The sequence below is a fragment of the Drosophila persimilis genome, unplaced genomic scaffold, assembly GCF_003286085.1.
Source record: "Drosophila persimilis strain 14011-0111.01,24,50 unplaced genomic scaffold, DperRS2 tig00000700-arrow-arrow-pilon, whole genome shotgun sequence".
NCBI classification, from domain to species: domain Eukaryota; kingdom Metazoa; phylum Arthropoda; class Insecta; order Diptera; family Drosophilidae; genus Drosophila; species Drosophila persimilis.
Window position 1 is genome coordinate 1,192,119 of NW_020825340.1, and position 25,221 is coordinate 1,217,339.

A 25,221-nucleotide genomic window follows, 5' to 3' on the forward strand; every position below is an offset into this window, starting at 1 on the left:
TTGTTTGGCTTGTCAGCTCACATTAATCGTTTTTCTGATGTTGCGTTGCCACCAGTTCGATACCAATTCCATACCAGGAAAGCCATGCCTTTCCAATAAGCTTTTTATTTCTGTCCCAGTCCTCATTTGAAGTGAAGTAGGGACACTATTGATGTTTGTTCCCGCGTATCGAATTCTTTGAAATCTGAGTTTGAGCCGTGACCCCATGCCGTTTATTGAATTTAGCTTCCTTAATTAAAATTTATCGTACTCAAGTGGAAAGAGTCGAAATTCAAGTTTGAGCAGCTGGTGTTTTCTATATTATAAAAAGCTTCTTTCCGCTCAATCAAACAATCGCTTAAGAATAATTACTAGTTAGAGTCGATCCATTAATATGGATATCCATATTAACTTAATAATGTTGAAATTCCATCAAATGCATTACACTGATATCAATGGAGGAAAGGGGTTCTGCTTGGATACAACCAGCTTGTTGTGGGCATATGAGATGTAGCCCTTGATCTTACCCTCGTAGATGAGATTGGCAATGATACAGTGCGTCTCGTCGAGGGACACGTCCGTAACGCCAACGAACTGCAGCGCCGTCATAAAGTCGCCCAAGTCCAGCTGGTGAGTCTGGCGGATGGCAAACACTTTCTTGAATAGATTACGATAGACGATGAACTTGAGCTTCTCGACCAGCAAATAGATGCCGCTTCGGATCAGCACCTTCTCGTTTTCGCGTACAATCTCATCGAACTTGTTGACATTTCCGGCTTTCAGGGTCTGGGCCAGGTCGTGGAAGAGCAGCAGATCGTGGCGCTGGAGTAGCACCTTGCTGGGCAGGTACCCAAGCAGCATTTTCACAGGTACCAAGTAGATTAGTATCAAACGCTTGTTGCTGCCGAAGCGGTCCGGGCAGTGGGTGAAGGCATACGACAAGTCCTCGACGGCCATGCGGTAGTTGGAGTCGAACATGGCTCGGCGCCCGACGAAGTATTTGTAGGTTATCTGCTCGGGCAGTGGAAAGGTGTCCTTGAAGGCACAGTTGTCGATGGCTCGGATGAGGGGCTTACACAGATGGAGCTTATTGATGCGGAAATATATTTTGAATAGCTGGTTCACCAAGTTCATCATCCCCAGGCGTTTGGTCTCCTCCTCGGAGGCGCGTCCGTCGGCGGCACACACTCGGAAGCAGGCCATCATACAGTCTGCTGCCTTCTCCAGTATTTGGCCGGGTGTGAAACTGCGCCCATGCTTCTCGCATGCCTGGGCAAGGTAGCGCAGGTCCAAGCACACGCGGTACATTACCGGGAGGCACCAGTTCTCGTCCTTCATCATCTGCAGCAGCTTCACCACCGCCGAGCAACAGGCCGCCTGTTGAGTGTAGGCCTCCATGTAGTTGGTCGGGTTCTGCGCCAGATAATAGATCACCTTCAGATGGGCGCCTACCACCTCGTCCAGTGGCGCATCCAAGTAGCGCTCCACCATCTTCTCCGGCTGGGCAACATGCAGCTTGTCGTTCTGTACGTGAACGTCGCGCAGTGAAAGAAAGTCGCTCAGAGCTTGACCACTGCAGGCTTCGGCACAGCGCTCAACATTGCTAAGGTAATTTGCAAGCGACCCAAACATATTTTTTTATTTTGTTTTTATTTTTCGCCGGCAAGAGGATCACTGCAGTGTGACCGCGGATTTATCGTTAAAATATACCGTCCGACTCTCGGAAATATTCTGCCATATACCGTCGCATTTGAAAAATATACCGTAAAGATACTGATTAATTCAAGTTATATTTTACATATGCCATCATAAATTTATACGATTGATGAATCAATTTTCTATTTAACTGGTGTATTCTTACGACTTGCTTTTATTGGATTTCTATATACCGTTGAAAATGAAATTTAATAGATTAATGAAATTGACAAAATATACCATTATATACTGATCTACCGTAAATATACCGATAAAAAAACGACCACTGAAACCCGCTTTATTTAAACAGCGCGAGGTAAACAACTAATCATACAGTATAATGTATATGTGCCAGTTCATACACAGAACATGTCGCAAACGGGATTGTATCCCAGGGTCATCGGCTCTGGGTCTCTAAGCGGCCAAAGGCTTAGCCTTCACTTTTCCGTATCCTGCGCCGCTCTGGTGATTTTCCCACTTTAAATCAGATGGCGCGTGAGCCCTCTTTTTGAACCGGGCCGCCGCAGGCCCCGCCGCACCCAGTTGGGTGTTGTCGGATCAATACTGCATCCATGATCGCGTGCATCGCGCCAGCAGCTGGTACATTATTAATTTATCTGCAGTTTTGTACGACGTACGACGTACATGCTTCGCAGGTGCCTACATTACCGACATCGTCTTCCCTCCTGCACCATGCTTTACCTTATCGGCTTTGACCGGGTAAGCTTTCTTTGTTTCTCCCCCTAATCACCTCTACCATTGATTATTTTTTCTTGGTTCTTCTTATATTTTTGTATTTCCTCCAGCTCAATTGGCCGAGACCCTCTCTGGCCACAAACTGCTATGCCGCGATCCCCTCCCGTTACACTGCCAGGTAGAGTATTATTATGCAATCATTTGCTTTATTTAGCTCTTCTCTTCATTTTAGCAGGTTGCCCCCTTCAGTGGCCAGTAATACCTCTTGCGAGCCCGTGGATACCGATATGCCCATCATGACCGGCCGACATCGCGAACTCCCCGCCGGCTCCTGCGCAAGGGACAACGATGCCGTGCGCCCCTCGGCGCATGATTCCTGTCGCGGGAGGCTGTGGCCTTAGCGTCTTACTACTGCCATGGCCCATTCTGATTTTTCCGCCTTTACAGACCGCTCACCACCGGTAACTCCTCCGCGCGTGATTCCGCCGTAGCTCCTCGTCCTTTTGGGAGTTCCAAGGAATGTGCTCCTGGCTGGACTGTGGCAGCCACTGGCTGTCCTGCTGCGGCCATAGCCGTAATTTCGCTGCTTTGTCACTGAGTCGACAATGTGGCGGGTAAGCTTTCCTGCAGCCCCTCATTCATACCCCACCGAATCAAACGCTGGGCTTTAGCTTCGAGACGCGTAAGTGAATCAGTTTATAATTGTGGATATATTTTAAAATAAATCTTCCTTCACAGATGACCGCAAACCCGAGTCGTGGGATACCAATAATAATTATTCAATAAAAATAAGGATTAACAATTATAATAATAGTTATACGATAAAAATCAAGAATAACAATTATAATAATAGTTATTCAATAAAAATAAAGAATAACAATTATAATAATAGTTATTCAATAAAAATCAAGAATAACAATTATAATAATAGTTATACGATAAAAGTCAAGAATAACAATTATAATAATAGTTATTCAATAAAAATCAAGAATAACAATTATAATAATAGTTATTCAATAAAAATCAAGAATAACAATTATAATAATAGTTATTCGATAAAAATCAAGAATAACAATTATAATAATAGTTATTCAATAAAAATCAAGAATAACAATTATAATAATAGTTATTCAATAAAAATCAAGAATAACAATTATAATAATAGTTATACGATAAAAATCAAGAATAACAATTATAATAATAGTTATACCATAAAAATCAAGAATAACAATTATAATAATAGTTATTCAATAAAAATCAAGAATAACAATTATAATAATAGTTATACGATAAAAATCAAGAATAACAATTATAATAATAGTTATTCAATAAAAATCAAGAATAACAATTATAATAATAGTTATTCAATAAAAATCAAGAATAACAATTATAATAATAGTTATTCAATAAAAATCAAGAATAACAATTATAATAATAGTTATTCAATAAAAATTGTTATTATAATTGTTATTCTTGATTTTTATCGTATAACTATTATTATAATTGTTATTCTTGATTTTTATCGTATAACTATTATTATAATTGTTATTCTTTATTTTTATTGAATAACTATTATTATAATTGTTATTCTTGATTTTTATTGAATAACTATTATTATAATTGTTATTCTTGATTTTTATTGAATAACTATTATTATAATTGTTATTCTTGATTTTTATCGAATAACTATTATTATAATTGTTATTCTTGATTTTTATCGTATAACTATTATTATAATTGTTATTCTTGATTTTTATCGTATAACTATTATTATAATTGTTATTCTTGATTTTCATCGTATAACTATTATTATAATTGTTATTCTTGATTTTTATCGTATAACTATTATTATAATTGTTATTCTTGATTTTTATCGTATAACTATTATTATAATTGTTATTCTTGATTTTTATCGTATAACTATTATTATAATTGTTATTCTTGATTTTTATCGTATAACTATTATTATAATTGTTATTCTTGATTTTTATCGTATAACTATTATTATAATTGTTATTCTTTATTTTTATTGAATAACTATTATTATAATTGTTATTCTTGATTTTTATTGAATAACTATTATTATAATTGTTATTCTTGATTTTTATTGAATAACTATTATTATAATTGTTATTCTTGATTTTTATCGTATAACTATTATTATAATTGTTATTCTTGATTTTTATCGTATAACTATTATTATAATTGTTATTCTTGATTTTTATCGTATAACTATTATTATAATTGTTATTCTTGATTTTCATCGTATAACTATTATTATAATTGTTATTCTTGATTTTTATTGAATAACTATTATTATAATTGTTATTCTTGATTTTTATCGAATAACTATTATTATAATTGTTATTCTTGATTTTTATCGAATAACTATTATTATAAGTGTTATTCTTGATTTTTATTGAATAACTATTATTATAATTGTTATTCTTGATTTTTATTGAATAACTATTATTATAATTGTTATTCTTGATTTTTATTGAATAACTATTATTATAATTGTTATTCTTGATTTTTATTGAATAACTATTATTATAATTGTTATTCTTGATTTTTATCGTATAACTATTATTATAATTGTTATTCTTGATTTTTATTGAATAACTATTATTATAATTGTTATTCTTGATTTTTATGGTATAACTATTATTATAATTGTTATTCTTGATTTTTATCGTATAACTATTATTATAATTGTTATTCTTGATTTTTATCGTATAACTATTATTATAATTGTTATTCTTGATTTTTATTGAATAACTATTATTATAATTGTTATTCTTGACTTTTATCGTATAACTATTATTATAATTGTTATTCTTGATTTTTATTGAATAACTATTATTATAATTGTTATTCTTTATTTTTATTGAATAACTATTATTATAATTGTTATTCTTGATTTTTATCGTATAACTATTATTATAATTGTTAATCCTTATTTTTATTGAATAATTATTATTGGTATCCCACGACTCGGGTTTGCGGTCATCTGTGAAGGAAGATTTATTTTAAAATATATCCACAATTATAAACTGATTCACTTACGCGTCTCGAAGCTAAAGCCCAGCGTTTGATTCGGTGGGGTATGAATGAGGGGCTGCAGGAAAGCTTACCCGCCACATTGTCGACTCAGTGACAAAGCAGCGAAATTACGGCTATGGCCGCAGCAGGACAGCCAGTGGCTGCCACAGTCCAGCCAGGAGCACATTCCTTGGAAATCCCAAAAGGACGAGGAGCTACGGCGGAATCACGCGCGGAGGAGTTACCGGTGGTGAGCGGTCTGTAAAGGCGGAAAAATCAGAATGGGCCATGGCAGTAGCAAGACGCTAAGGCCACAGCCTCCCGCGACAGGAATCATGCGCCGAGGGGCGCACGGCATCGTTGTCCCTTGCGCAGGAGCCGGCGGGGAGTTCGCGATGTCGGCCGGTCATGATGGGCATATCGGTATCCACGGGCTCGCAAGAGGTATTACTGGCCACTGAAGGGGGCAACCTGCTAAAATGAAGAGAAGAGCTAAATAAAGCAAATGATTGCATAATAATACTCTACCTGGCAGTGTAACGGGAGGGGATCGCGGCATAGCAGTTTGTGGCCAGAGAGGGTCTCGGCCAATTGAGCTGGAGGAAATACAAAAATATAAGAAGAACCAAGAAAAAATAATCAATGGTAGAGGTGATTAGGGGGAGAAACAAAGAAAGCTTACCCGGTCAAAGCCGATAAGGTAAAGCATGGTGCAGGAGGGAAGACGATGTCGGTAATGTAGGCACCTGCGAAGCATGTACGTCGTACGTCGTACAAAACTGCAGATAAATTAATAATGTACCAGCTGCTGGCGCGATGCACGCGATCATGGATGCAGTATTGATCCGACAACACCCAACTGGGTGCGGCGGGGCCTGCGGCGGCCCGGTTCAAAAAGAGGGCTCACGCGCCATCTGATTTAAAGTGGGAAAATCACCAGAGCGGCGCAGGATACGGAAAAGTGAAGGCTAAAGCCTTGGTCATCTTAGAGAGCCGATGACCCTGGGATACAATCCAGAAAGTTTGTACACAAGTTTGCGACATGTTCGGTTTATGAACTGGCTCATCTATATGGTGTATAATTTGTGATTGATCGTAACGGTTGGAAGATAAATCGTATAAACGCGTTAGGGAATTTTCCGAAGACTATCAAAAAAAGAGCGGGAACACACGTAGCGGCTATGTTGAAAATTCAAAATTAATTTAAAAAAGTGGTGAAATTCATATAATTTATCTCACTTGGAAGCTCCGTCACGTCGCCCTTCCCGAGACCACTAAAACCATGACCATGGGCTGTAAGTCTCTTTTAGTTGCCAACAAAAATTCTAAATTTAAACTAAATACATACATATATGTACATATATACATATACCCGCAAAAGTTGTCAGAACAGATTTCATTTGTTGCCAAATTTACAAGCCTGTATGTTTGATTCTTTCGATAAATGATAAATTAAAACTCAAAATCCTTTTCATCATCGGCAAAACGCTTTAATTCCATATCCGACACGAAAGGAGAGATTCACAGAGACCGGCAATGTCGACGCCAAGTTTCCTTTTGAGCAGCGGCAGAAATATGCCAATGGTCGGCCTGGGCACCTGGCGCGTGAGTATTTGCGAATGGTTCTATTGATTATTTATCATCCATTTTAAAATCCTCATACAAGAATGCAAGCAAATGTGTTTTTGTTTGCAAGTTGGTTTTATGGTCAATGCCACTGCCAAAATGAAAGCACTCGTAGAGCTTTCAAAGCTGCTGCTACATTTAAGCATTCAAGTTCCACCCGCGTTGTGTTCTCCTTTCAGAGCCCGCCAGAAGTCGTTGCACAGGCCGTAAAGGATGCCATTGACATAGGCTACCGCCACTTTGACTGCGCCCACATCTACGGGAATGAGCTACATGTTGGAGTTGCTATTAGAGAGAAGATTCAGGAAGGCCTCGTGACGCGGTGAGAGGCGTGCTTCAAGTTCTGTTCATTCCCACTGCTAAACCATACGGTTTGCAAAACCATTCCGCAGAGACGAGCTCTTCATCACTAGCAAGTTATGGAACACATTCCACAAGCCGGAGTTGGTGCGGGCGGCCTGCGAGACGAGCCTGCGTAATCTGGGCCTCGACTATCTGGATCTTTACCTCATGCACTGGCCCATGGCCTACAAGTCGGGTGACAATCTCTATCCCACGTGTCCCGACACCGGCAAGGCAGTCTTCGAAGACATCGACTACCTAGACACTTGGAAGGCCATGGAGGACCTTGTGGACAGCGGCCTCGTCAATGCCATCGGAGTATCCAACTTCAACGAGAAGCAGATCAATCGTCTGCTGTGCCTGGCCAAGCTGAAGCCCGTGATGCTCCAGATCGAGTGTCATCCGTACCTCCGCCAGAAATCATTGATAACGCTCTGCTACGATAATGCCATTGGTGTGACTGCCTACAGTTCCCTGGGATCGGGACACACCCCGTACGAGAAGCCTGGCAGCTATCCGTTGCTGCAGAACCCGATCATCGTGAGCGTTGCGGAAAAGTATGGACGGACCCCAGCCCAGGTGCTGCTGCGCTATCAAACGCAGTCGGGCATTATCGTGATACCGCGATCTGTCAGTAAGCAGCACATGCACGACAACTTCAAGAGGATCTGGGACTTTCAGCTGGCCATCGACGACGTCAAAGCTATCGATGGTCTGGATTGCAATGGTCGCTTCATGACCATGAAGGCGTAAGTCTGTCATGGTTTCACAAATCTTATGTATCACAATATAACGGAATCTCCCTCCAGCGCTTATGGCCACCCTCATCACCCTTTTGAGCCAGGTCAAAATTCTCAGGAACAGAACGTTTCTCTATGAGCAACGTCAACATAGAAGAAGGACAAAGAGATTGCGTTCTTCTAAGGAAGCGAGGACAACGAATACAGAAGTCGATCCTCTCATCAGCTAATCAGGAAATATTTTAATTAGAAAAAGTTATTACTTCACATTTGGCATATTCCCCTGGACTCACAGGAGTTCCTGTTAAAAAACATCTGTCACACTTTTTAAAATGTATAACAGATCATGTTAATATGTACCATATACAGCCTATCATGCAGCTCGGAACCATTAAAAGTTATTTATTGCAAAAACTCTTCCCTGTTTATATGCTGATTCTGGCTCGTGGACAACTTCATGAGGAAATACATGATTCCCAGAATAAGTTGACTTATGAAGCTAATGCTATTTCCGTTCAGAACGTTCAGGAATAATTAACTTTAACATAAAAGTACATTCAAACATTATTATTGATATCAAGTATGGCGCGTTTTCCACACATTTCGATAGAAAATACCAGGAATACCGATTTTTTGATAATATATTTGTAGAGTGACAAAGGTTCGATATTTTTGTGCGATAAGCAAAGCTTTTTATTTTATTTCGTTTTATTTTATAAATGTTTTTAAATTATTGGCAAAGACAACAGATTGGGTTTTTATATCTTTAGCAATTAGGGTCATATGGGCGAAGGACCTAAACTTTGAAGATCGTGCGTCTGGATGACGTTTGATTCGTAGGTCTCTCCCGATGACGAAAACAAACATTAAATGGAAAATAAGACGTTCCTTAGAAACAAAGTAACCATTGAACTTTCTATTTTGAACGTGTACTCAATCGAATTCCTACTCAAATATAAGTAATATATATATCTGGTGTATCTACAAAATCAACAAACAATGATCCGTGTATTCAAGCCCATGTTTGCTTTGCGCCTGGCTGGTGCTATTGGCCAACATAATCCAAAAACAATGATGAACATCAGAAATTATGGCAAGCCCGAGCGTTTTATGTGGTAGGTAACATAGCATAAGAGGATGAAAAGAGGTCTTTTAAGCGTTCATTTTTGTTATCAGGTGCCAAACGAAAGTCAGCAAAGTACCCAAAGCCATTTTGGCGGACGGAAAAGAAATGCCTCTGATTGGACTTGGAACTTGGTTGGTAAGTGCAATTGATATCCTTATACATTTGTCGAAGCATTCCACAGCTTGGGTAAAATATTTGCGGTGTGCTTATCATCCTCTAGAACTGATCCAAATTAATTAGAAAAATGTATTACTTTTATAATGATTAAGTTACAATTGTGTGCTTATCGGGCGGTAAAGAGCCTAAGAGCAAAAAGCAAAATACAATTCCAAGATGCTTCATATGGCTTTCAATTCTTATTTTACCTATGATTCGTCTCTGACCGTCTCCCTCCGGCCCGCTGATATTTAAACATTTAAACTGAACGGCTGCGATCACACAGCTGTGCACCCGCATGCAGCCCTGGCCTGGGCCTCAGTGAGGGATTTCATACGATAGTACCGATGATTGGGTATTCTCATGCATAAATTCACCGCGCAAAAGCTTCTGGACTGTATAAATGTGCGAACAGCTGTGCCGCATTATTCAGTCTTTTAGTGGCCTTTGTGTATTATTATTATAATTTTGTAATCCCTGAAAAGTAACCAAGAAAAGCTAGCAAAGAGTACCATGGCTTCTAAAGTACCAAACGTGAAATTCAACAATGGCCACGAGATTCCCATTCTCGGTCTGGGCACTTGGGGCGTAAGTAAATAGTTGATAACTGCACCAATTAATCTACAGTTGCATATACTTATACATATGTTCGAATATATTCACATACATACATATGTATGTATGTGTCTCCCTTTGTATGCATTTTTGTTAAGTAGTTTTCCGCTGCCCACGACTTCCCATATTTTCTCTTCTAAATTCCAATTTTTCTCTGATAGCAAATGAAAAAGCTTAACACGCGTCTTTTTGCTGATAGTTTTGCCGGTTATGTTTAGCCGGCTATTCTATGTACATATACATATGAATACATATGCATGTATAGATTATATCAGTTACGAATACTAAGTAATAATACTTACAAATCGTCTAATCTTCCAACTAAGCAATTTGGAAATTTTCCATTGTTACGCAGACTTAGATTTATATGTTAATACCATATGTATGCATGTATGTACAAATGTTAAATGCTTTCAAATCAATTTGAATTAGCACTGGAGTTTACAAACTTTGTGTTACTTCTGTCAAGGTGACCTCTTGTCCATTTAAAGACAGTGGAAATTTTAATCAAAATTCTGCCACATCACTCCATACCATACATTGGTTGTGCCACACATCTTAAGTCTACAAACCTTTTGAGGTGGGCCAGAAGTTGATAAAAATTCTTATCTCGGATTGATCGTTTCTGATTGATAATGTTTTGTAAAAGATTTTGGTGAAGTGAGACAACGGGGGATATTAGAGACCTAGATCTGAAAATCGTCTAAGACAAGCCTCCTTTAAATAGAAAACGTATTTTTACCGATTACCATTTTTATATATTTTTTAATTTAAAATAATCCAAACAAGACAGGAAAGCGCAGCTTTTAGTTAATACTTTTACAGATCGATCGTGTAAAAAAGGGAAGCATTCATTATATTTTGAATATATTTCAGCACGATTATTGTAAGGCAATTATTAAGTTGGTTAAGAAAGCTCTTATCATTTTAGTATACAAATTTTTGTACCGAATAGAGATAATCGTATGTACACACAGACATATGTACATATGTGCATATGTGTATATGATGGAAATAGTTCAAGCCATAAATTAAATCTAGTCTGCTAGCTAAATTAAATAGCAGTACGAACAGATCCGATTCCCAAAGCACCAGCTTGTCATCTATCATTCTTATACGAGTATGTCTATCCCTAATTAATTGAACAGAAAAGAGCTGAATATTTTGACATAATTACTTAATATAGGGAGCACTTTTGCTGATAAGTGACGTCAAATGTCAGATAGGAAAAACGCACATATAATTCGATTTCTAAATCAAGCCCCTGAATACTGAAAGTTTTCTCAGCAACGATTAGGATTGCGAAATTCCATCTAGAACTTTAATTTCGCCACGATGACGTACACAATAGAAGAAGAACAGTGCGATATTGTTTGTACTTTCAAAGACCTTCCTTTCTTATTGAGATGATATTGCAAATAAATATATTATTGTGATAGAGTCGTGAAAAATGGTCGATCAATTAGCAAATTACTATTACACCGATCCAAATGAGCCTTGTCACAATTATGCCAACTATATGTTCGTCTTTTTAGAGCCCCAAAGGTCAGGTGACTGAAGCTGTGAAAGTGGCCATTGACGCTGGGTACCGGCACATTGACTGTGCCCACGTCTACCAGAACGAAGATGAGGTCGGTGCTGGCATCGAAGCTAAGATCAAGGAGGGAGTTGTGAAGCGGTAAGTACGCAATTGAGTTCATTTTGGGCATGGTTTTTATAATGACACGTGTCTGGCTTGCAGAGAGGAGCTGTTCATTACCAGCAAACTGTGGAATACTTTCCACCGCCCGGACTTGGTCCGCAACGCCTGTGAGAACACATTGGAAGCGTTAAAATTGAAGTACATCGACTTGTACTTGATCCACTGGCCAATGGGCTACAAGGAGGGCTGCGACCTCTTCCCAACCGATAAGGAAGGCAAGACCTTGTTCTCGCCAGTCGACTATGTAGATACCTGGAAGGCAATGGAGAAACTGGTGCAGGATGGTCTCGTCAAGTCCATTGGCGTCTCCAATTTCAACAAGAAACAGATCCAGCGCGTCCTGGATGTGGCCAAAATCCCTCCGGCAACCAATCAGATTGAGTGCCACCCGTATCTGACACAAAAGAAGCTCATTGATTTCTGTAAGTCTCGCGATATTACTATTACCGCATACAGTCCACTGGGATCGCCCAACCGTCCCTGGGCCAAGTCTGGCGATCCAGTGATTCTAGAGGAGCCTAAGGTACTTGCGAGTGCATTTGATTTGTTCTCAATATACCGTCAATTTCATATTTTTCATTTATTTTATAGATTAAGGAGATTGCTGAAAAGAAGAAGAAGACACCTGGACAGATTCTCATCCGCTACCAGGTCCAGCGCGCAAACATCGTTATTCCCAAGTCAGTGACCAAGGAGCGCATCGAGTCGAACTTCCAGGTCTTTGATTTCGTTTTGACCCCTGAAGAAATCGAAATAATCGAAAGCTTCGATTGCAATGGTCGTTTTGTGCCTTTGCTCAAGTGAGTAATTAATGTATTCCTTATTTAAAAAGTATCAGGTTATGTTTTAAGAAAAGTTTTAGTCGTGCTGTCTTTTATCACAGAAATATTAAAAGGATAATAGAAAATCTATCCGACTGTCCATCTGTAAAACCATCTTGTTGCCACTTACTTGACTGCAAGGGGATCAATCGGTCGTAAAGATTTTTCACTGCATATTAATGAATTTATATACCCTCGAAATCTAGAAATTCTATAGTTATTGACTTTTTCAGGTTAACGACTATTATTTTAATTATAAAAAACAGATTTTCATTTGCATAATACTCCTACACATGCACAAAATTATTTCAATATTTTTATTCCAATTATTGTTTATATTTATTTAGAGAGGCTGGTTGTCATAAATACTACCCATTTCACGACGAGTTTTAAGCGAAATGAAACCAATATCAACATAAAATTCAAAAAATACTTATTATGAAATAATACACATTGAAACCAAATAATATTGCAAGACTAACAACGATCGACATTCAAGGCAAATCTTTGTAAACAGATATCTGGTGTATGCGTATGTTTATTTAAATTCTTTCAGTGCCTTCTCCTTCACCCCTCAGTTAATTTCTGTTTACCAAAAAATGTATTTCCCCCGCTTGACTTTTTACCTGCTTTTATTTGATGTTCTTGATTTATTTGAACTAATTTGAGAGCTTGAACATAGTTGTAGCCTAACAATCTGCTCGTATGTTTTATGCGCTTAACCGTAAAGCTGTTCTCTCTTTTGGAGAGTGCTAACCAAAATCTTCTTAATTTAATTTCTTGAATCAACTTTTAATTACGTCTTCTCTAATATTTTACAGCGTTTACGGACATCCCCACCATCCCTTTGAGAATGATGAATACTAGTTGGCAAGAGGTGCCGACCCAGTGCTACACTTTTAAAATTTAATTTGTTACACAAACACCTAATGTTAAACCGTATGAATAAATAATCACAATTGGAACTATTTCGCTGCTGTATTGTAACTGAATTTTTGCAGAAATTTTATATTTGTCTTTGCCAAAGAAAGACTATGTGAGGCAATCGGCTCCTGCAGCTCTGACGTATGGCCCTGCCACGAGCGAGCGATTTACGTCGAGTCAAAGATCTAACAATTGTTTAATCCAAGCTACGAGCAAATATTTTGCACAGTTGTTTTATTAATTTTTAAAAGGTATTGACTTTAATCCATAGTTTAGTTCAGACAGTTTATTCAGTTTTTGTTATACATTTTTTTTGGCAACAATAGAAATACCAAATGTTTTTGAACAATTGAAATTTTTGCAAGCCCCACAAAAGCATCTACGCAAACAGCCGAAATATAATGGGATCGCTGATCTGTTCCCCATGTTAAGGTATAAAAGACGGTGAACCTCCAATTCGGCTAACAGATCTAGTAGATCTGACTCTTGGTCTCCTAGACGACCATGCGCTTGATATACGTCGCGGTTCTTGCCGCTTTACTGTCCCTCGCGGCGTCCCAATCATCATTACCCGTAACCGCAGTGGGTGCACCGGAAATAAAAGCCCAGCCATGCTGTGAAAGTGTTCGACAAACTCTCATAGAAATACGAAAGGATATCCGGCTGTGGCTACTCGATAGGCTGTTCGGAAAATTGATTCTTCTTCATGACGGAGAACTTTTGGGAAACCCAAACTATGTGAATTGTGCAAACGGAAAAAACCAAATTACCGTGCAAGACCAAAGTTCTCAAATTATCCACCAATTAGGTACCAATCCAAGCCAATCAAGTGACACGACCACCACAACATCCACCGATGAAAAAGATCTGCTAGGATCATTGAGAGACCTCTACAATGGGGTCACCCAATCGAGCACCACCAACGGAAGCTCTGGTCTTTCCTCTTCTTCTACAACGACTACAACCACCACAACATCCAACGATGAAAGCAATCAGTCTGCTTCAGAGTCTGAGCCCGTTGTCGATGCCAGCGAGTCCAACAGCACTGTTGAAGGTGGAGACTCGAATCAGTCCGCCTCCTCTACAACGACAACAACCACCACAACTTCAGAGTCTGACCCTGTTGTCGATGCCAGTGAGTCCAGCAGCACTGTTGAAGGTGGAGACTCGAATCAGTCCGCCTCCTCCTCTACAACGACAGCAACCATCACAACTTCAGAGTCTGAGCCCATTGTCGATGCCAGCGAATCCAGCAGCATCGTGGAAGGTGGAGTCTTGAATCAGTCCTCTTCCCCTACAACGAACACCACAACTTCAGAGTCTGAGCCCATTGTCGATGCCAGTGAGTCCAGCAGCACTGTTGAAGGTGGAGACTCGAATCAGTCCTCCTCCTCTACAACGACAACAACCACCACAACATCCAACGATGAAAGCAATCAGTCTGCTTCAGAGTCTGAGCCCGTTGTCGATGCCAGTGAGTCCAGCCGCACCGTTGAAGGTGGAGACTCGAATCAGTCCTCTTCTTCTACAACGACTACAACCACCACAACATCCAACGATGAAAGCAATCAGTCTGCTTCAGAGTCTGAGCCCATTGTCGCTGCCAGTGAGTCCAGCAGCACCGTTGAAGGTGGAGACTCGAATCAGTCCTCCTCCTTTACAACGACAACAACCACCACAACTTCAGGGTCTGAGCCCGTTGTCGATGCCAGCGAGTCCAACAGCACTGTTGAAGGTGGAGACTCGAATCAGTCCGCCTCCTCTACAACGACAACAACCACCACAACTTCTGAGTCTGACCCTGTTGTCGATGCCAGTGAGTCCAGCAGCACTGTTGAAGGTGGAGACTCGAATCAGTCCGCCTCCTCTACAACGACAACAACCACCACAACTTCAGAGTCTGACCCTGTTGTCGATGCCAGTGAGTCCAGCAGCACTGTTGAAGGTGGAGACTCGAATCAGTCCTCCTCCTCCTCTACAACGACAACAACCACCACAACTTCAGAGTCTGACCCTATTGTCGATGCCAGTGAGTCCAGCAGCACTGTTGAAGGTGGAGACTCGAATCAGTCTTCCTCCTCCTCTACAACGACAACAACCACCACAACTTCAGAGTCTGACCCTATTGTCGATGCCAGTGAGTCCAGCAGCACTGTTGAAGGTGGAGACTCGAATCAGTCCTCCTCCTCTACAACGACAACAACCACCACAACATCCAACGATGAAAGCAATCAGTTTGCTTCAGACTCTGAGCCCATTGTCGCTGCCAGTGAGTCCAGCCGCACCGTTGAAGGTGGAGACTCGAATCAGTCCTCTTCTTCTACAACGACTACAACCACCACAACATCCAACGATGAAAGCAATCAGTCTGCTTCAGAGTCTGAGCCCATTGTCGCTGCCAGTGAGTCCAGCAGCACCGTTGAAGGTGGAGACTCGAATCAGTCCGCCTCCTCTACAACGACAACAACCACCACAACTTCTGAGTCTGACCCTGTTGTCGATGCCAGTGAGTCCAGCAGCACTGTTGAAGGTGGAGACTCGAATCAGTCCGCCTCCTCTACAACGACAACAACCACCACAACTTCAGAGTCTGACCCTGTTGTCGATGCCAGTGAGTCCAGCAGCACTGTTGAAGGTGGAGACTCGAATCAGTCCGCCTCCTCTACAACGACAACAACCACCACAACTTCAGAGTCTGACCCTGTTGTCGATGCCAGTGAGTCCAGCAGCACTGTTGAAGGTGGAGACTCGAATCCGTCCGCCTCCTCCTCTACAACGACAACAACCACCACAACTTCAGAGTCTGAGCCCGTTGTCGATGCCAGCGAATCCAGCAGCATCGTGGAAGGCGGAGACTTGAATCAGTCCTCTTCCTTTACAACGAACAGCACAACTTCAGAGTCTGATCCCGTTGTCGATGCCAGCGAGTCCAGCAGCACCGTTGAAGGTGGAGATTCGAATCAGTCCTCTTCTTCTACAACGACTACAACCACCACAACATCCAACGATGAAAGTAATCAGTCTGCTTCAGAGTCTGAGCCCATTGTCGCTGCCAGTGAGTCCAGCAGCACTGTTGAAGGTGGAGACTCGAATCAGTCCGCCTCCTCTACAACGACAACAACCACCACAACTTCAGAGTCTGACCCTGTTGTCGATGCCAGTGAGTCCAGCAGCACTGTTGAAGGTGGAGACTCGAATCAGTCCTCCTCCTCCTCTACAACGACAACAACCACCACAACTTCAGAGTCTGACCCTGTTGTCGATGCCAGTGAGTCCAGCAGCACTGTTGAAGGTGGAGACTCGAATCAGTCCTCCTCCTCTACAACGACAACAACCACCACAACTTCAGAGTCTGACCCTGTTGTCGATGCCAGTGAGTCCAGCAGCACTGTTGAAGGTGGAGACTCGAATCCGTCCGCCTCCTCCTCTACAACGACAACAACCACCACAACTTCAGAGTCTGAGCCCGTTGTCGATGCCAGCGAATCCAGCAGCATCGTGGAAGGTGGAGACTTGAATCAGTCCTCTTCCTCTACAACGAACACCACAACTTCAGAGTCTGATCCCGTTGTCGATGGCAGCGAGTCCAGCAGCACTGTTGACGGTGGAGACTCGAATCAGTCCTCCTCCTCTACAACGACAACAACCACCACAACATCCAACGATGAAAGCAATCAGTCTGCTTCAGAGTCTGAGCCCATTGTCGCTGCCAGTGAGTCCAGCAGCACCGTTGAAGGTGGAGACTCGAATCAGTCCTCCTCCTCTACAACGACAACAACCACCACAACTTCAGAGTCTGAGCCCGTTGTCGATGCCAGCGAATCCAGCAGCATCGTGGAAGGCGGAGACTTGAATCAGTCCTCTTCCTTTACAACGAACAGCACAACTTCAGAGTCTGATCCCGTTGTCGATGCCAGCGAGTCCAGCAGCACCGTTGAAGGTGGAGATTCGAATCAGTCCTCTTCTTCTACAACGACTACAACCACCACAACATCCAACGATGAAAGTAATCAGTCTGCTTCAGAGTCTGAGCCCATTGTCGCTGCCAGTGAGTCCAACAGCACTGTTGAAGGTGGAGACTCGAATCAGTCCGCCTCCTCTACAACGACAACAACCACCACAACTTCTGAGTCTGACCCTGTTGTCGATGCCAGTGAGTCCAGCAGCACTGTTGAAGGTGGAGACTCGAATCAGTCCGCCTCCTCTACAACGACAACAACCACCACAACTTCAGAGTCTGACCCTGTTGTCGATGCCAGTGAGTCCAGCAGCACTGTTGAAGGTGGAGACTCGAATCAGTCCTCCTCCTCCTCTACAACGACAACAACCACCACAACTTCAGAGTCTGACCCTGTTGTCGATGCCAGTGAGTCCAGCAGCACTGTTGAAGGTGGAGACTCGAATCAGTCCTCCTCCTCTACAACGACAACAACCACCACAACTTCAGAGTCTGAGCCCGTTGTCGATGCCAGCGAATCCAGCAGCATCGTGGAAGGCGGAGACTTGAATCAGTCCTCTTCCTTTACAACGAACAGCACAACTTCAGAGTCTGATCCCGTTGTCGATGCCAGCGAGTCCAGCAGCACTGTTGAAGGTGGAGACTCGAATCAGTCCTCCTCATCTACAACGACAACAACCACCACAACATCCAACGATGAAAGCAATCAGTCTGCTTTAGAGTCTGAGCCCATTGTCGCTGCCAGTGAGTCCAGCAGCACCGTTGAAGGTGGAGACTCGAAACAGTCCTCCTCCTCTACAACGACAACAACCACCACAACATCCAACGATGAAAGCAATCAGTTTGCTTCAGAGTCTGAGCCCATTGTCGCTGCCAGTGAGTCCAGCCGCACCGTTGAAGGTGGAGACTCGAATCAGTCCTCTTCTTCTACAACGACTACAACCACCACAACATCCAACGATGAAAGCAATCAGTCTGCTTCAGAGCCTGAGCCCATTGTCGCTGCCAGTGAGTCCAGCAGCACCGTTGAAGGTGGAGACTCGAATCAGTCCTCCTCCTTTACAACGACAACAACCACCACAACTTCAGGGTCTGAGCCCGTTGTCGATGCCAGCGAGTCCAACAGCACTGTTGAAGGTGGAGACTCGAATCAGTCCGCCTCCTCTACAACGACAACAACCACCACAACTTCTGAGTCTGACCCTGTTGTCGATGCCAGTGAGTCCAGCAGCACTGTTGAAGGTGGAGACTCGAATCAGTCCGCCTCCTCCTCTACAACGACAACAACCACCACAACTTCACAGTCTGACCCTGTTGTCGATGCTAGTGAGTCCAGCAGCACTGTTGAAGGTGGAGACTCGAATCAGTCCTCCTCCTCTACAACGACAACAACCACCACATCTTCAGAGTCTGAGCCCGTTGTCGATGCCAGCGAGTCCAGCATTACCGTTGAAGGTGGAGACTCGAATCAGTCCGCCTCCTCCTCTACAACGACAACAACCACCAGCACTTCAGAGTCTGACCCTGTTGTCGATGCCAGTGAGTCCAGCAGCACTGTTGAAGGTGGAGACTCGAATCAGTCCGCCTCCTCCTCTACAACGACAACAACCACCAGCACTTCAGAGTCTGACCCTGTTGTCGATGCCAGTGAGTCCAGCAGCACTGTTGAAGGTGGAGACTCGAATCAGTCCTCCTCCTCTACAACGACAACAACCACCACAACTTCAGAGTCTGTGCCCGTTGTCGATGCCAGCGAATCCAGCAGCATCGTGGAAGGTGGAGACTTGAATCAGTCCTCTTCCTCTACAACGAACACTACAACTTCAGAGTCTGATCCCGTTGTCGATGCCAGCGAGTCCAGCAGCACCGTTGATGGTGGAGATTCGAATCAGTCCTCCTCCTCTACAACGACAACAACCACCACAACTTCAGAGTCTGAGCCCGTTGTCGATGCCAGCGAGTCCAGCACCACCGTTGAAGGTGGAGACTCGAATCAGTCCTCCTCCTCTACAACGACAACAACCACCACAACTTCAGAGTCTGAGCCCGTTGTCGATGCCAGCGAATCCAGCAGCATCGTGGAAGGTGGAGACTTGAATCAGTCCTCTTCCTCTACAACGAACACCACAACTTCAGAGTCTGATCCCGTTGTCGATGCCAGCGAGTCCAGCAGCACTGTTGAAGGTGGAGACTCGAATCAGTCCTCCTCCTCTACAACGACAACAACCACCACAACTTCAGAGTCTGAGCCCGTTGTCGATGCCAGCGAATCCAGCAGCATCGTGGAAGGTGGAGACATGAATCAGTCCTCTTCCTCTACAACGAACACTACAACTTCTGAGTCTGACCCTGTTGTCGATGCCAGTGAGTCCAGCAGCACTGTTGAAGGTGGAGACTCGAATCAGTCCGCCTCCTCCTCTACAACGACAACAACCACCACAACTTCACAGTCTGACCCTGTTGTCGATGCCAGTGAGTCCAGCAGCACTGTTGAAGGTGGAGACTCGAATCAGTCCTCCTCCTCTACAACGACAACAACCACCACAACTTCAGAGTCTGAGCCCGTTGTCGATGCCAGCGAATCCAGCAGCATCGTGGAAGGTGGAGACTTGAATCAGTCCTCTTCCTCTACAACGAACACCACAACTTCAGAGTCTGATCCCGTTGTCGATGCCAGCGAGTCCAGCAGCACTGTTGAAGGTGGAGACTCGAATCAGTCCTCCTCCTCTACAACGACAACAACCACCACAGCTTCAGAGTCTGAGCCCGTTGTCGATGCCAGCGAATCCAGCAGCATCGTGGAAGGTGGAGACTTGAATCAGTCCTCTTCCTCTACAACGAACACCACAACTTCAGAGTCTGATCCCGTTGTCGATGCCAGCGAATCCAGCAGCATCGTGGAAGGTGGAGACTTGAATCAGTCCTCTTCCTCTACAACGAACACCACAACTTCAGAGTCTGATCCCGTTGTCGATGCCAGCGAGTCCAGCAGCACTGTTGAAGGTGGAGACTCGAATCAGTCCTCTTCCTCTACAACGACAACAACCACCACAACTTCAGAGTCTGATCCCGTTGTCGATGCCAGCGAGTCCAGCAGCACTGTTGAAGGTGGAGACTCGAATCAGTCCTCCTCATCTACAACGACAACAACCACCACAACATCCAACGATGAAAGCAATCAGTCTGCTTCAGAGTCTGAGCCCATTGTCGCTGCCAGTGAGTCCAGCAGCACCGTTGAAGGTGGAGATTCGAATCAGTCCTCCTCCTCTACAACGACAACAACCACCACAACTTCAGAGTCTGAGCCCGTTGTCGATGCCAGCGAGTCCAACAGCACTGTTGAAGGTGGAGACTCGAATCAGTCCGCCTCCTCCTCTACAACGACAACAACCACCAGCACTTCAGAGTCTGACCCTGTTGTCGATGCCAGTGAGTCCAGCAGCACTGTTGAAGGTGGAGACTCGAATCAGTCCTCCTCCTCTACAACGACAACAACCACCACAACTTCAGACTCTGAGCCCGTTGTCGATGCCAGCGAATCCAGCAGCATCGTGGAAGGTGGAGACTTGAATCAGTCCTCTTCCTCTACAACGAACACCACAACTTCAGAGTCTGATCCCGTTGTCGATGCCAGCGAGTCCAGCAGCACTGTTGAAGGTGGAGACTCGAATCAGTCCTCCTCCTCTACAACGACAACAACCACCACAACTTCAGAGTCTGAGCCCGTTGTCGATGGCAGCGAATCCAGCAGCATCGTGGAAGGTGGAGACTTGAATCAGTCCTCTTCCTCTACAACGAACACTACAACTTCAGAGTCTGATCCCGTTGTCAATGCCAGCGAGTCCAGCAGCACCGTTGATGGTGGAGATTCGAATCAGTCCTCCTCCTCTACAACGACAACAACCACCACAACTTCAGAGTCTGAGCCCGTTGTCGATGCCAGCGAGTCCAGCACCACCGTTAAAGGTGGAGACTCGAATCAGTCCTCCTCCTCTACAACGACAACAACCACCACAACTTCAGAGTCTGAGCCCGTTGTCGATGCCAGCGAGTCCAACAGCACTGTTGAAGGTGGAGACTCGAATCAGTCCGCCTCCTCCTCTACAACGACAACAACCACCACAACTTCAGAGTCTGACCCTGTTGTCGATGCCAGTGAGTCCAGCAGCACTGTTGAAGGTGGAGACTCGAATCAGTCCTCCTCCTCTACAACGGACACAACCACCACAACTTCAGAGTCTGAGCCCGTTGTCGATGCCAGCGAATCCAGCAGCATCGCGGAAGGTGGAGACTTGAATCAGTCCTCTTCCTCTACAACGAACACTACAACTTCAGAGTCTGATCCCGTTGTCGATGCCAGCGAGTCCAGCAGCACCGTTGATGGTGGAAATTCGAATCAGTCCTCCTCCTCTACAACGACAACAACCACCACAACTTCAGAGTCTGAGCCCGTTGTCGATGCCAGCGAGTCCAGCACCACCGTTGAAGGTGGAGACTCGAATCAGTCCTCTTCTTCTACAACGACTACAACCACCACAACATCCAACGATGAAAGCAATCAGTCTGCTTCAGAGTCTGAGCCCGTTGTCGATGCCAGTGAGTCCAGCAGCACCGTTGAAGGTGGAGATTCGAATCAGTCCTCCTCCGTTGATGGTGGAGATTCGAATCAGTCCTCCTCCTCTACAACGACAACAACCACCACAACTTCAGAGTCTGAGCCCGTTGTCGATGCCAGCGAGTCCAACAGCACTGTTGAAGGTGGAGACTCGAATCAGTCCTCTTCTTCTACGACAACAACTACCTCCACATCCAATGATGAAAAGTCAAGCTCCTCGTCTGACCCCGTTGTCTATAGTCGCACAAGTAAAAAGGGTGGAAGCTCAAGTCAGTCCTCTTCCACCACGACAACAAGCACAACATCTTCCAGTGGAAATACTCCGACAAGCTCCTCGTCGAAGCCAGTTGTTAATGTGAGCCAATCAAGCTCCACAAAGGGTAACGGAGGTTCGAAGAAGTCTTCTTCAACTAAAACAACCACCATAACAACATCAATCAATGGCAAACCTGTTGTAGATGCCAGTCAGGGAAGCACTGTTGTTAATGGTGGAAAATCAAGCTCGACGTCGAGCAAAACTACAAAGACGTATACTTCGAGCTCTTCGAGGATTCCTGAGAAGAACAGAAAATCAAGCACAACCACAAGCAAAACTACCAAGACCTATTCCTCTAGCTCATCAGGTGTTCCCAAGGCACTTAAAGAGTCATCGTCAAGCGAAAGTGCACCCACATCTTTGTCGGATGTGCCAAAGTCGAATGGAAAGTCAGGCTCTACCTCAAGCAAAACTACAACCACATATACATCTAGTTCTTTGAATGTACCTAAGACTAAAACATCATATTCCTGGTCAAGGTCATCCAAGAAAATATCCAATGGTGGTAAAGCTTATGGGGTTCCAGTTCCAGGTTCAATCACAGGCAAATCCGGTTCAGGTTCAAGAAAGGCATGGTCAAAGCGTTCCACCACTCAAATCACTAGCCAACCAGCAATTGATGCGTCTTCCATAGATGGCGGATCGAACTCATGGTCTAAACTTATCAAAAGGGCTACACCGGGCTCATTGACAGAAGATGAAACTTCTGGCAGGGGCATAGGATCTCGTGGCTCACATTCTTGGTCTCAGCGCTCAGGCTTCTCTGGTGATAGCTCTGATTTAACCGGCTCCGCAGACTTCCGTGCCAGATTTGGCAGGGACCGCAACGGTCGCAATGAGCTGCTCAACTCAGGAAATCAAGGGTCCCGATCATGGACAAAAACATCCTCAGAAGCCAATGAAAACGACACCGAAAACGCAGATGATAATGTGGCATCTGAAGATAATTCAGAAGACATGAAAAATGTGCAGGAATCAAGTTCCGGCGATGAAACATCAGATCAAGCTGGCTCACTGCAAGGCTCCGGACAATACCCCGGGCAATACTGGTGGGGAGGAAACAGACGTTGGGTTGGAGCCCGACCTAATTGGCGGTACGGCTGGCGTCCATATGGAAGCGGTTGGGGTGGATGGAACAATCGTTATCAAAAGTCGTGGACCGCATAAATGGGGTTAGGCCCTCGGCACGGTACGACTATAGACTTTCAGTTAAATGATTGATTTTAACGATTGTAAAATATATATGCATTTGAATATTACCTTATTGGGTTTTTTTTTTTGTCCAATATGCTTGCAAATGCGATAATATGAATGTATGGCTGTCAAGCTGTGGGAAATGGGTTTCCTGGCCTTACACGCTCCAAAATGTTGTCTTAAATGCACACTGTTGCACCCAAGACTGGAGGAGACGTCTGAGGTAAATGCCTAATGTACTTAAACTAGTATGATATTTCACAACTTCCGTTTGCTTCGGCTTAACAGTTTTACGGCTTCGATCTTCATCTCAGATAAGATACCAATCTCCCACGAAAAATATCGATAGTTAGTGCACACTAAGCCGAGTTAACAATCAGCAAACACACTGAAGCAAATACCTAAATATGCACCAAGAATTCGGAATAAAAATAAACTTACATGTGTAAATATTTTTCGTCTATTTATTTGTTTCTCTTTTATTTGTAACGATCAAATGCGGCCTATGGGAGATACAAATCAAATTCCACTTCGAATTTGTGGTACATTTTGAAATAAAAAAGCAAAGCATTTTATTAAATTTTTAGAAGAAATTCATTCATTCCAGAAGTCTAGAAGAAAAAGTAAAACTTTTTTCCATCGCTTGTACTGTTTCGAATTATTTGTATAAGATCTATCCATTGGATTCGTGATAGCTTCGCTGGTTGCATGGACGTCTCCGTAGTTGTTGTATACCCGGAGGTAGCAGATGCAATCGACATCATCAGCAAAGCGATAATAAAGAGAGAGAGTTTACCAGCCTGCTTCATTTTTCTTTGGAATGCTGACTAAAGCCAAATGGTCTTGTCTTGGTGCTATATATCATTTTTCAGATATTTGTGTACATTTTATGGTCACAAATATTTGAACACATGTTTTTGGCGTCAATCACTAATAACGCAAAAAGTCAGCAACCTGAATCGTGAAGGGGGAGTCACTGAGAGCACCTAGAATAGTGTGAAGTTTATTCGAAATCGGCCTTGTTTTGGGGTCGCTTTGGTAATTACATACAAATGTAGTTAATGTGTAGCGACAGTGTAGTTAGTGCGTAGGTACCATGTAAGGAAATTTAGTGGAAAATGTTGTTGACAGTATTTGTTTAAACCATATTTTATTAGCAATGCAATAAAAAGATTACAACTTAAATTTAACCAATCTTATAGGAAATTGATTTAAAATTCGGATAAAATTATGAGTTCACAGGTGAGGGTCTCACCTGTCTAGTGATATTCAACCGAATATTAAAAACGAGGAATAGAAGCCAACTTGAATGCAAATAATTCGTCAGTATGTTAACGGTATATTTTGAAATTTGCGTATCGATAATCCGCGGTCACACTGGTTACAGGATAAATAACATCTAAAATTCCATGAAAACACATCGAAAGCAATTAAACAATTTTGACAATTAAAACAAAAACTACTAGGAAACGGTAAGATACGCATTCAATTATAAGAGATGTCCAGACAACAAAAGCTGAAGTGAGCCACATAAATCACAGCGCAGCGCATAGACACACACGCACACACACGTCGAATTCACGCACACACAGACAGGGAATATGAAAATCTGGAAATTTTCATTATTTTGTAGATGAAATAGTTATGTTATGTGGCATTTGCAATACATTTCAG

The 25,221-nt window shown here is 43.1% G+C and overlaps 6 protein-coding genes across 12 annotated transcripts; 4 read left to right on the forward strand and 2 right to left on the reverse strand.

The window, feature by feature from the left end:
* Nucleotides 1–183: 183 nt before the first annotated feature.
* On the reverse strand, nt 184–1,632 carry LOC6602831 (PCI domain-containing protein 2 homolog). Its single transcript, XM_002027829.2, has one exon. It carries the CDS (start codon nt 1,609–1,611, stop codon nt 421–423), a length of 1,191 nt encoding a protein of 396 aa, XP_002027865.1. The 5' UTR covers nt 1,612–1,632; the 3' UTR covers nt 184–420.
* Nucleotides 1,633–2,037: 405 nt separating this feature from the next.
* LOC113566458 lies at nt 2,038–2,865 on the forward strand. Of its 2 annotated transcripts, none has more exons than XM_026992101.1 (3): nt 2,038–2,394; nt 2,481–2,548; nt 2,603–2,865. In XM_026992101.1, the coding sequence occupies exons 1-3, from the start codon at nt 2,320–2,322 to the stop codon at nt 2,769–2,771; spliced, it is 312 nt and encodes a 103-aa protein (XP_026847902.1). In that variant the 5' UTR covers nt 2,038–2,319; the 3' UTR covers nt 2,772–2,865. The 2 variants fall into 2 exon arrangements, with proteins under 2 accessions (XP_026847902.1, XP_026847903.1); XM_026992102.1 differs by having other exon boundaries at nt 2,606–2,865.
* A 2,758-nt stretch (nt 2,866–5,623) lies between these two features.
* LOC113566457 lies at nt 5,624–6,618 on the reverse strand. Of its 2 annotated transcripts, none has more exons than XM_026992100.1 (3): nt 6,095–6,618; nt 5,941–6,008; nt 5,624–5,883 (listed from the first exon to the last, which is right to left on the reverse strand). In XM_026992100.1, exons 1-3 carry the CDS (start codon nt 6,167–6,169, stop codon nt 5,718–5,720), a joined length of 309 nt encoding a protein of 102 aa, XP_026847901.1. In that variant the 5' UTR covers nt 6,170–6,618; the 3' UTR covers nt 5,624–5,717. The 2 variants fall into 2 exon arrangements, with proteins under 2 accessions (XP_026847901.1, XP_026847900.1); XM_026992099.1 differs by having other exon boundaries at nt 5,624–5,886.
* Nucleotides 6,619–6,869: 251 nt separating this feature from the next.
* LOC6598881 (alcohol dehydrogenase [NADP(+)]) lies at nt 6,870–8,503 on the forward strand. Of its 2 annotated transcripts, none has more exons than XM_026992053.1 (4): nt 6,870–7,017; nt 7,182–7,360; nt 7,431–8,129; nt 8,190–8,503. In XM_026992053.1, the coding sequence occupies exons 1-4, from the start codon at nt 6,949–6,951 to the stop codon at nt 8,257–8,259; spliced, it is 1,017 nt and encodes a 338-aa protein (XP_026847854.1). In that variant the 5' UTR covers nt 6,870–6,948; the 3' UTR covers nt 8,260–8,503. The 2 variants fall into 2 exon arrangements, with proteins under 2 accessions (XP_026847854.1, XP_002023993.2); XM_002023957.2 differs by having other exon boundaries at nt 6,949–7,017; nt 7,218–7,360.
* A 673-nt stretch (nt 8,504–9,176) lies between these two features.
* Nucleotides 9,177–13,509, forward strand: LOC6598863 (aldose reductase). Of its 4 annotated transcripts, XR_003409092.1 has the most exons (7): nt 9,177–9,235; nt 9,297–9,381; nt 11,553–11,695; nt 11,759–12,242; nt 12,311–12,519; nt 12,888–13,072; nt 13,362–13,509. XR_003409092.1 is itself a non-coding variant. In XM_026992067.1 (6 exons), the coding sequence occupies exons 1-6, from the start codon at nt 9,192–9,194 to the stop codon at nt 13,405–13,407; spliced, it is 1,011 nt and encodes a 336-aa protein (XP_026847868.1). In that variant the 5' UTR covers nt 9,177–9,191; the 3' UTR covers nt 13,408–13,509. The 4 variants fall into 4 exon arrangements, 2 of the variants coding, with proteins under 2 accessions (XP_026847868.1, XP_002023994.1); XM_026992067.1 differs by lacking the exon at nt 12,888–13,072; XR_003409093.1 differs by lacking the exons at nt 9,177–9,235; nt 9,297–9,381 and adding an exon at nt 9,871–9,990.
* A 459-nt stretch (nt 13,510–13,968) lies between these two features.
* Nucleotides 13,969–23,530, forward strand: LOC6598861 (serine-rich adhesin for platelets). The gene is made up of 7 exons (XM_026992122.1): nt 13,969–14,724; nt 14,785–16,271; nt 16,353–17,264; nt 17,346–19,704; nt 19,765–20,220; nt 20,281–22,742; nt 23,326–23,530. The coding sequence occupies exons 1-7, from the start codon at nt 13,969–13,971 to the stop codon at nt 23,528–23,530; spliced, it is 8,637 nt and encodes a 2,878-aa protein (XP_026847923.1).
* The last annotated feature ends 1,691 nt before the right edge of the window (nt 23,531–25,221 follow it).

What these genes read in the sequence shown, in the direction of transcription:
- LOC6602831 (XM_002027829.2), bottom strand. Translation starts at nt 1,611, where the DNA reads ATGTTTGGGTCGCTTGCAAATTACCTTAGCAATGTTGAGCGCTGTGCC.
- LOC113566458 (XM_026992101.1), top strand. Translation starts at nt 2,320, where the DNA reads ATGCTTCGCAGGTGCCTACATTACCGACATCGTCTTCCCTCCTGCACC. An exon ending in ACCTTATCGGCTTTGACCGG is followed by an intron (nt 2,395 to 2,480) that starts GTAAGCTTTCTT and finishes TATTTCCTCCAG; the next exon opens with CTCAATTGGCCGAGACCCTC. An exon ending in CCCTCCCGTTACACTGCCAG is followed by an intron (nt 2,549 to 2,602) that starts GTAGAGTATTAT and finishes TCTTCATTTTAG; the next exon opens with CAGGTTGCCCCCTTCAGTGG.
- LOC113566457 (XM_026992099.1), bottom strand. Translation starts at nt 6,169, where the DNA reads ATGCTTCGCAGGTGCCTACATTACCGACATCGTCTTCCCTCCTGCACC. An exon ending in ACCTTATCGGCTTTGACCGG is followed by an intron (nt 6,009 to 6,094) that starts GTAAGCTTTCTT and finishes TATTTCCTCCAG; the next exon opens with CTCAATTGGCCGAGACCCTC. An exon ending in CCCTCCCGTTACACTGCCAG is followed by an intron (nt 5,887 to 5,940) that starts GTAGAGTATTAT and finishes TCTTCATTTTAG; the next exon opens with CAGGTTGCCCCCTTCAGTGG.
- LOC6598881 (XM_026992053.1), top strand. Translation starts at nt 6,949, where the DNA reads ATGTCGACGCCAAGTTTCCTTTTGAGCAGCGGCAGAAATATGCCAATG. An exon ending in TCGGCCTGGGCACCTGGCGC is followed by an intron (nt 7,018 to 7,181) that starts GTGAGTATTTGC and finishes GCTACATTTAAG; the next exon opens with CATTCAAGTTCCACCCGCGT. An exon ending in CAGGAAGGCCTCGTGACGCG is followed by an intron (nt 7,361 to 7,430) that starts GTGAGAGGCGTG and finishes ACCATTCCGCAG; the next exon opens with AGACGAGCTCTTCATCACTA.
- LOC6598863 (XM_026992067.1), top strand. Translation starts at nt 9,192, where the DNA reads ATGATGAACATCAGAAATTATGGCAAGCCCGAGCGTTTTATGTG. An exon ending in TGATTCTAGAGGAGCCTAAG is followed by an intron (nt 12,243 to 12,310) that starts GTACTTGCGAGT and finishes TTTATTTTATAG; the next exon opens with ATTAAGGAGATTGCTGAAAA. An exon ending in CGTTTTGTGCCTTTGCTCAA is followed by an intron (nt 12,520 to 13,361) that starts GTGAGTAATTAA and finishes AATATTTTACAG; the next exon opens with CGTTTACGGACATCCCCACC.
- LOC6598861 (XM_026992122.1), top strand. Translation starts at nt 13,969, where the DNA reads ATGCGCTTGATATACGTCGCGGTTCTTGCCGCTTTACTGTCCCTCGCG. An exon ending in CCAGCGAATCCAGCAGCATC is followed by an intron (nt 14,725 to 14,784) that starts GTGGAAGGTGGA and finishes ACAACTTCAGAG; the next exon opens with TCTGAGCCCATTGTCGATGC. An exon ending in ACCACAACTTCAGAGTCTGA is followed by an intron (nt 17,265 to 17,345) that starts GCCCGTTGTCGA and finishes TACAACGAACAG; the next exon opens with CACAACTTCAGAGTCTGATC.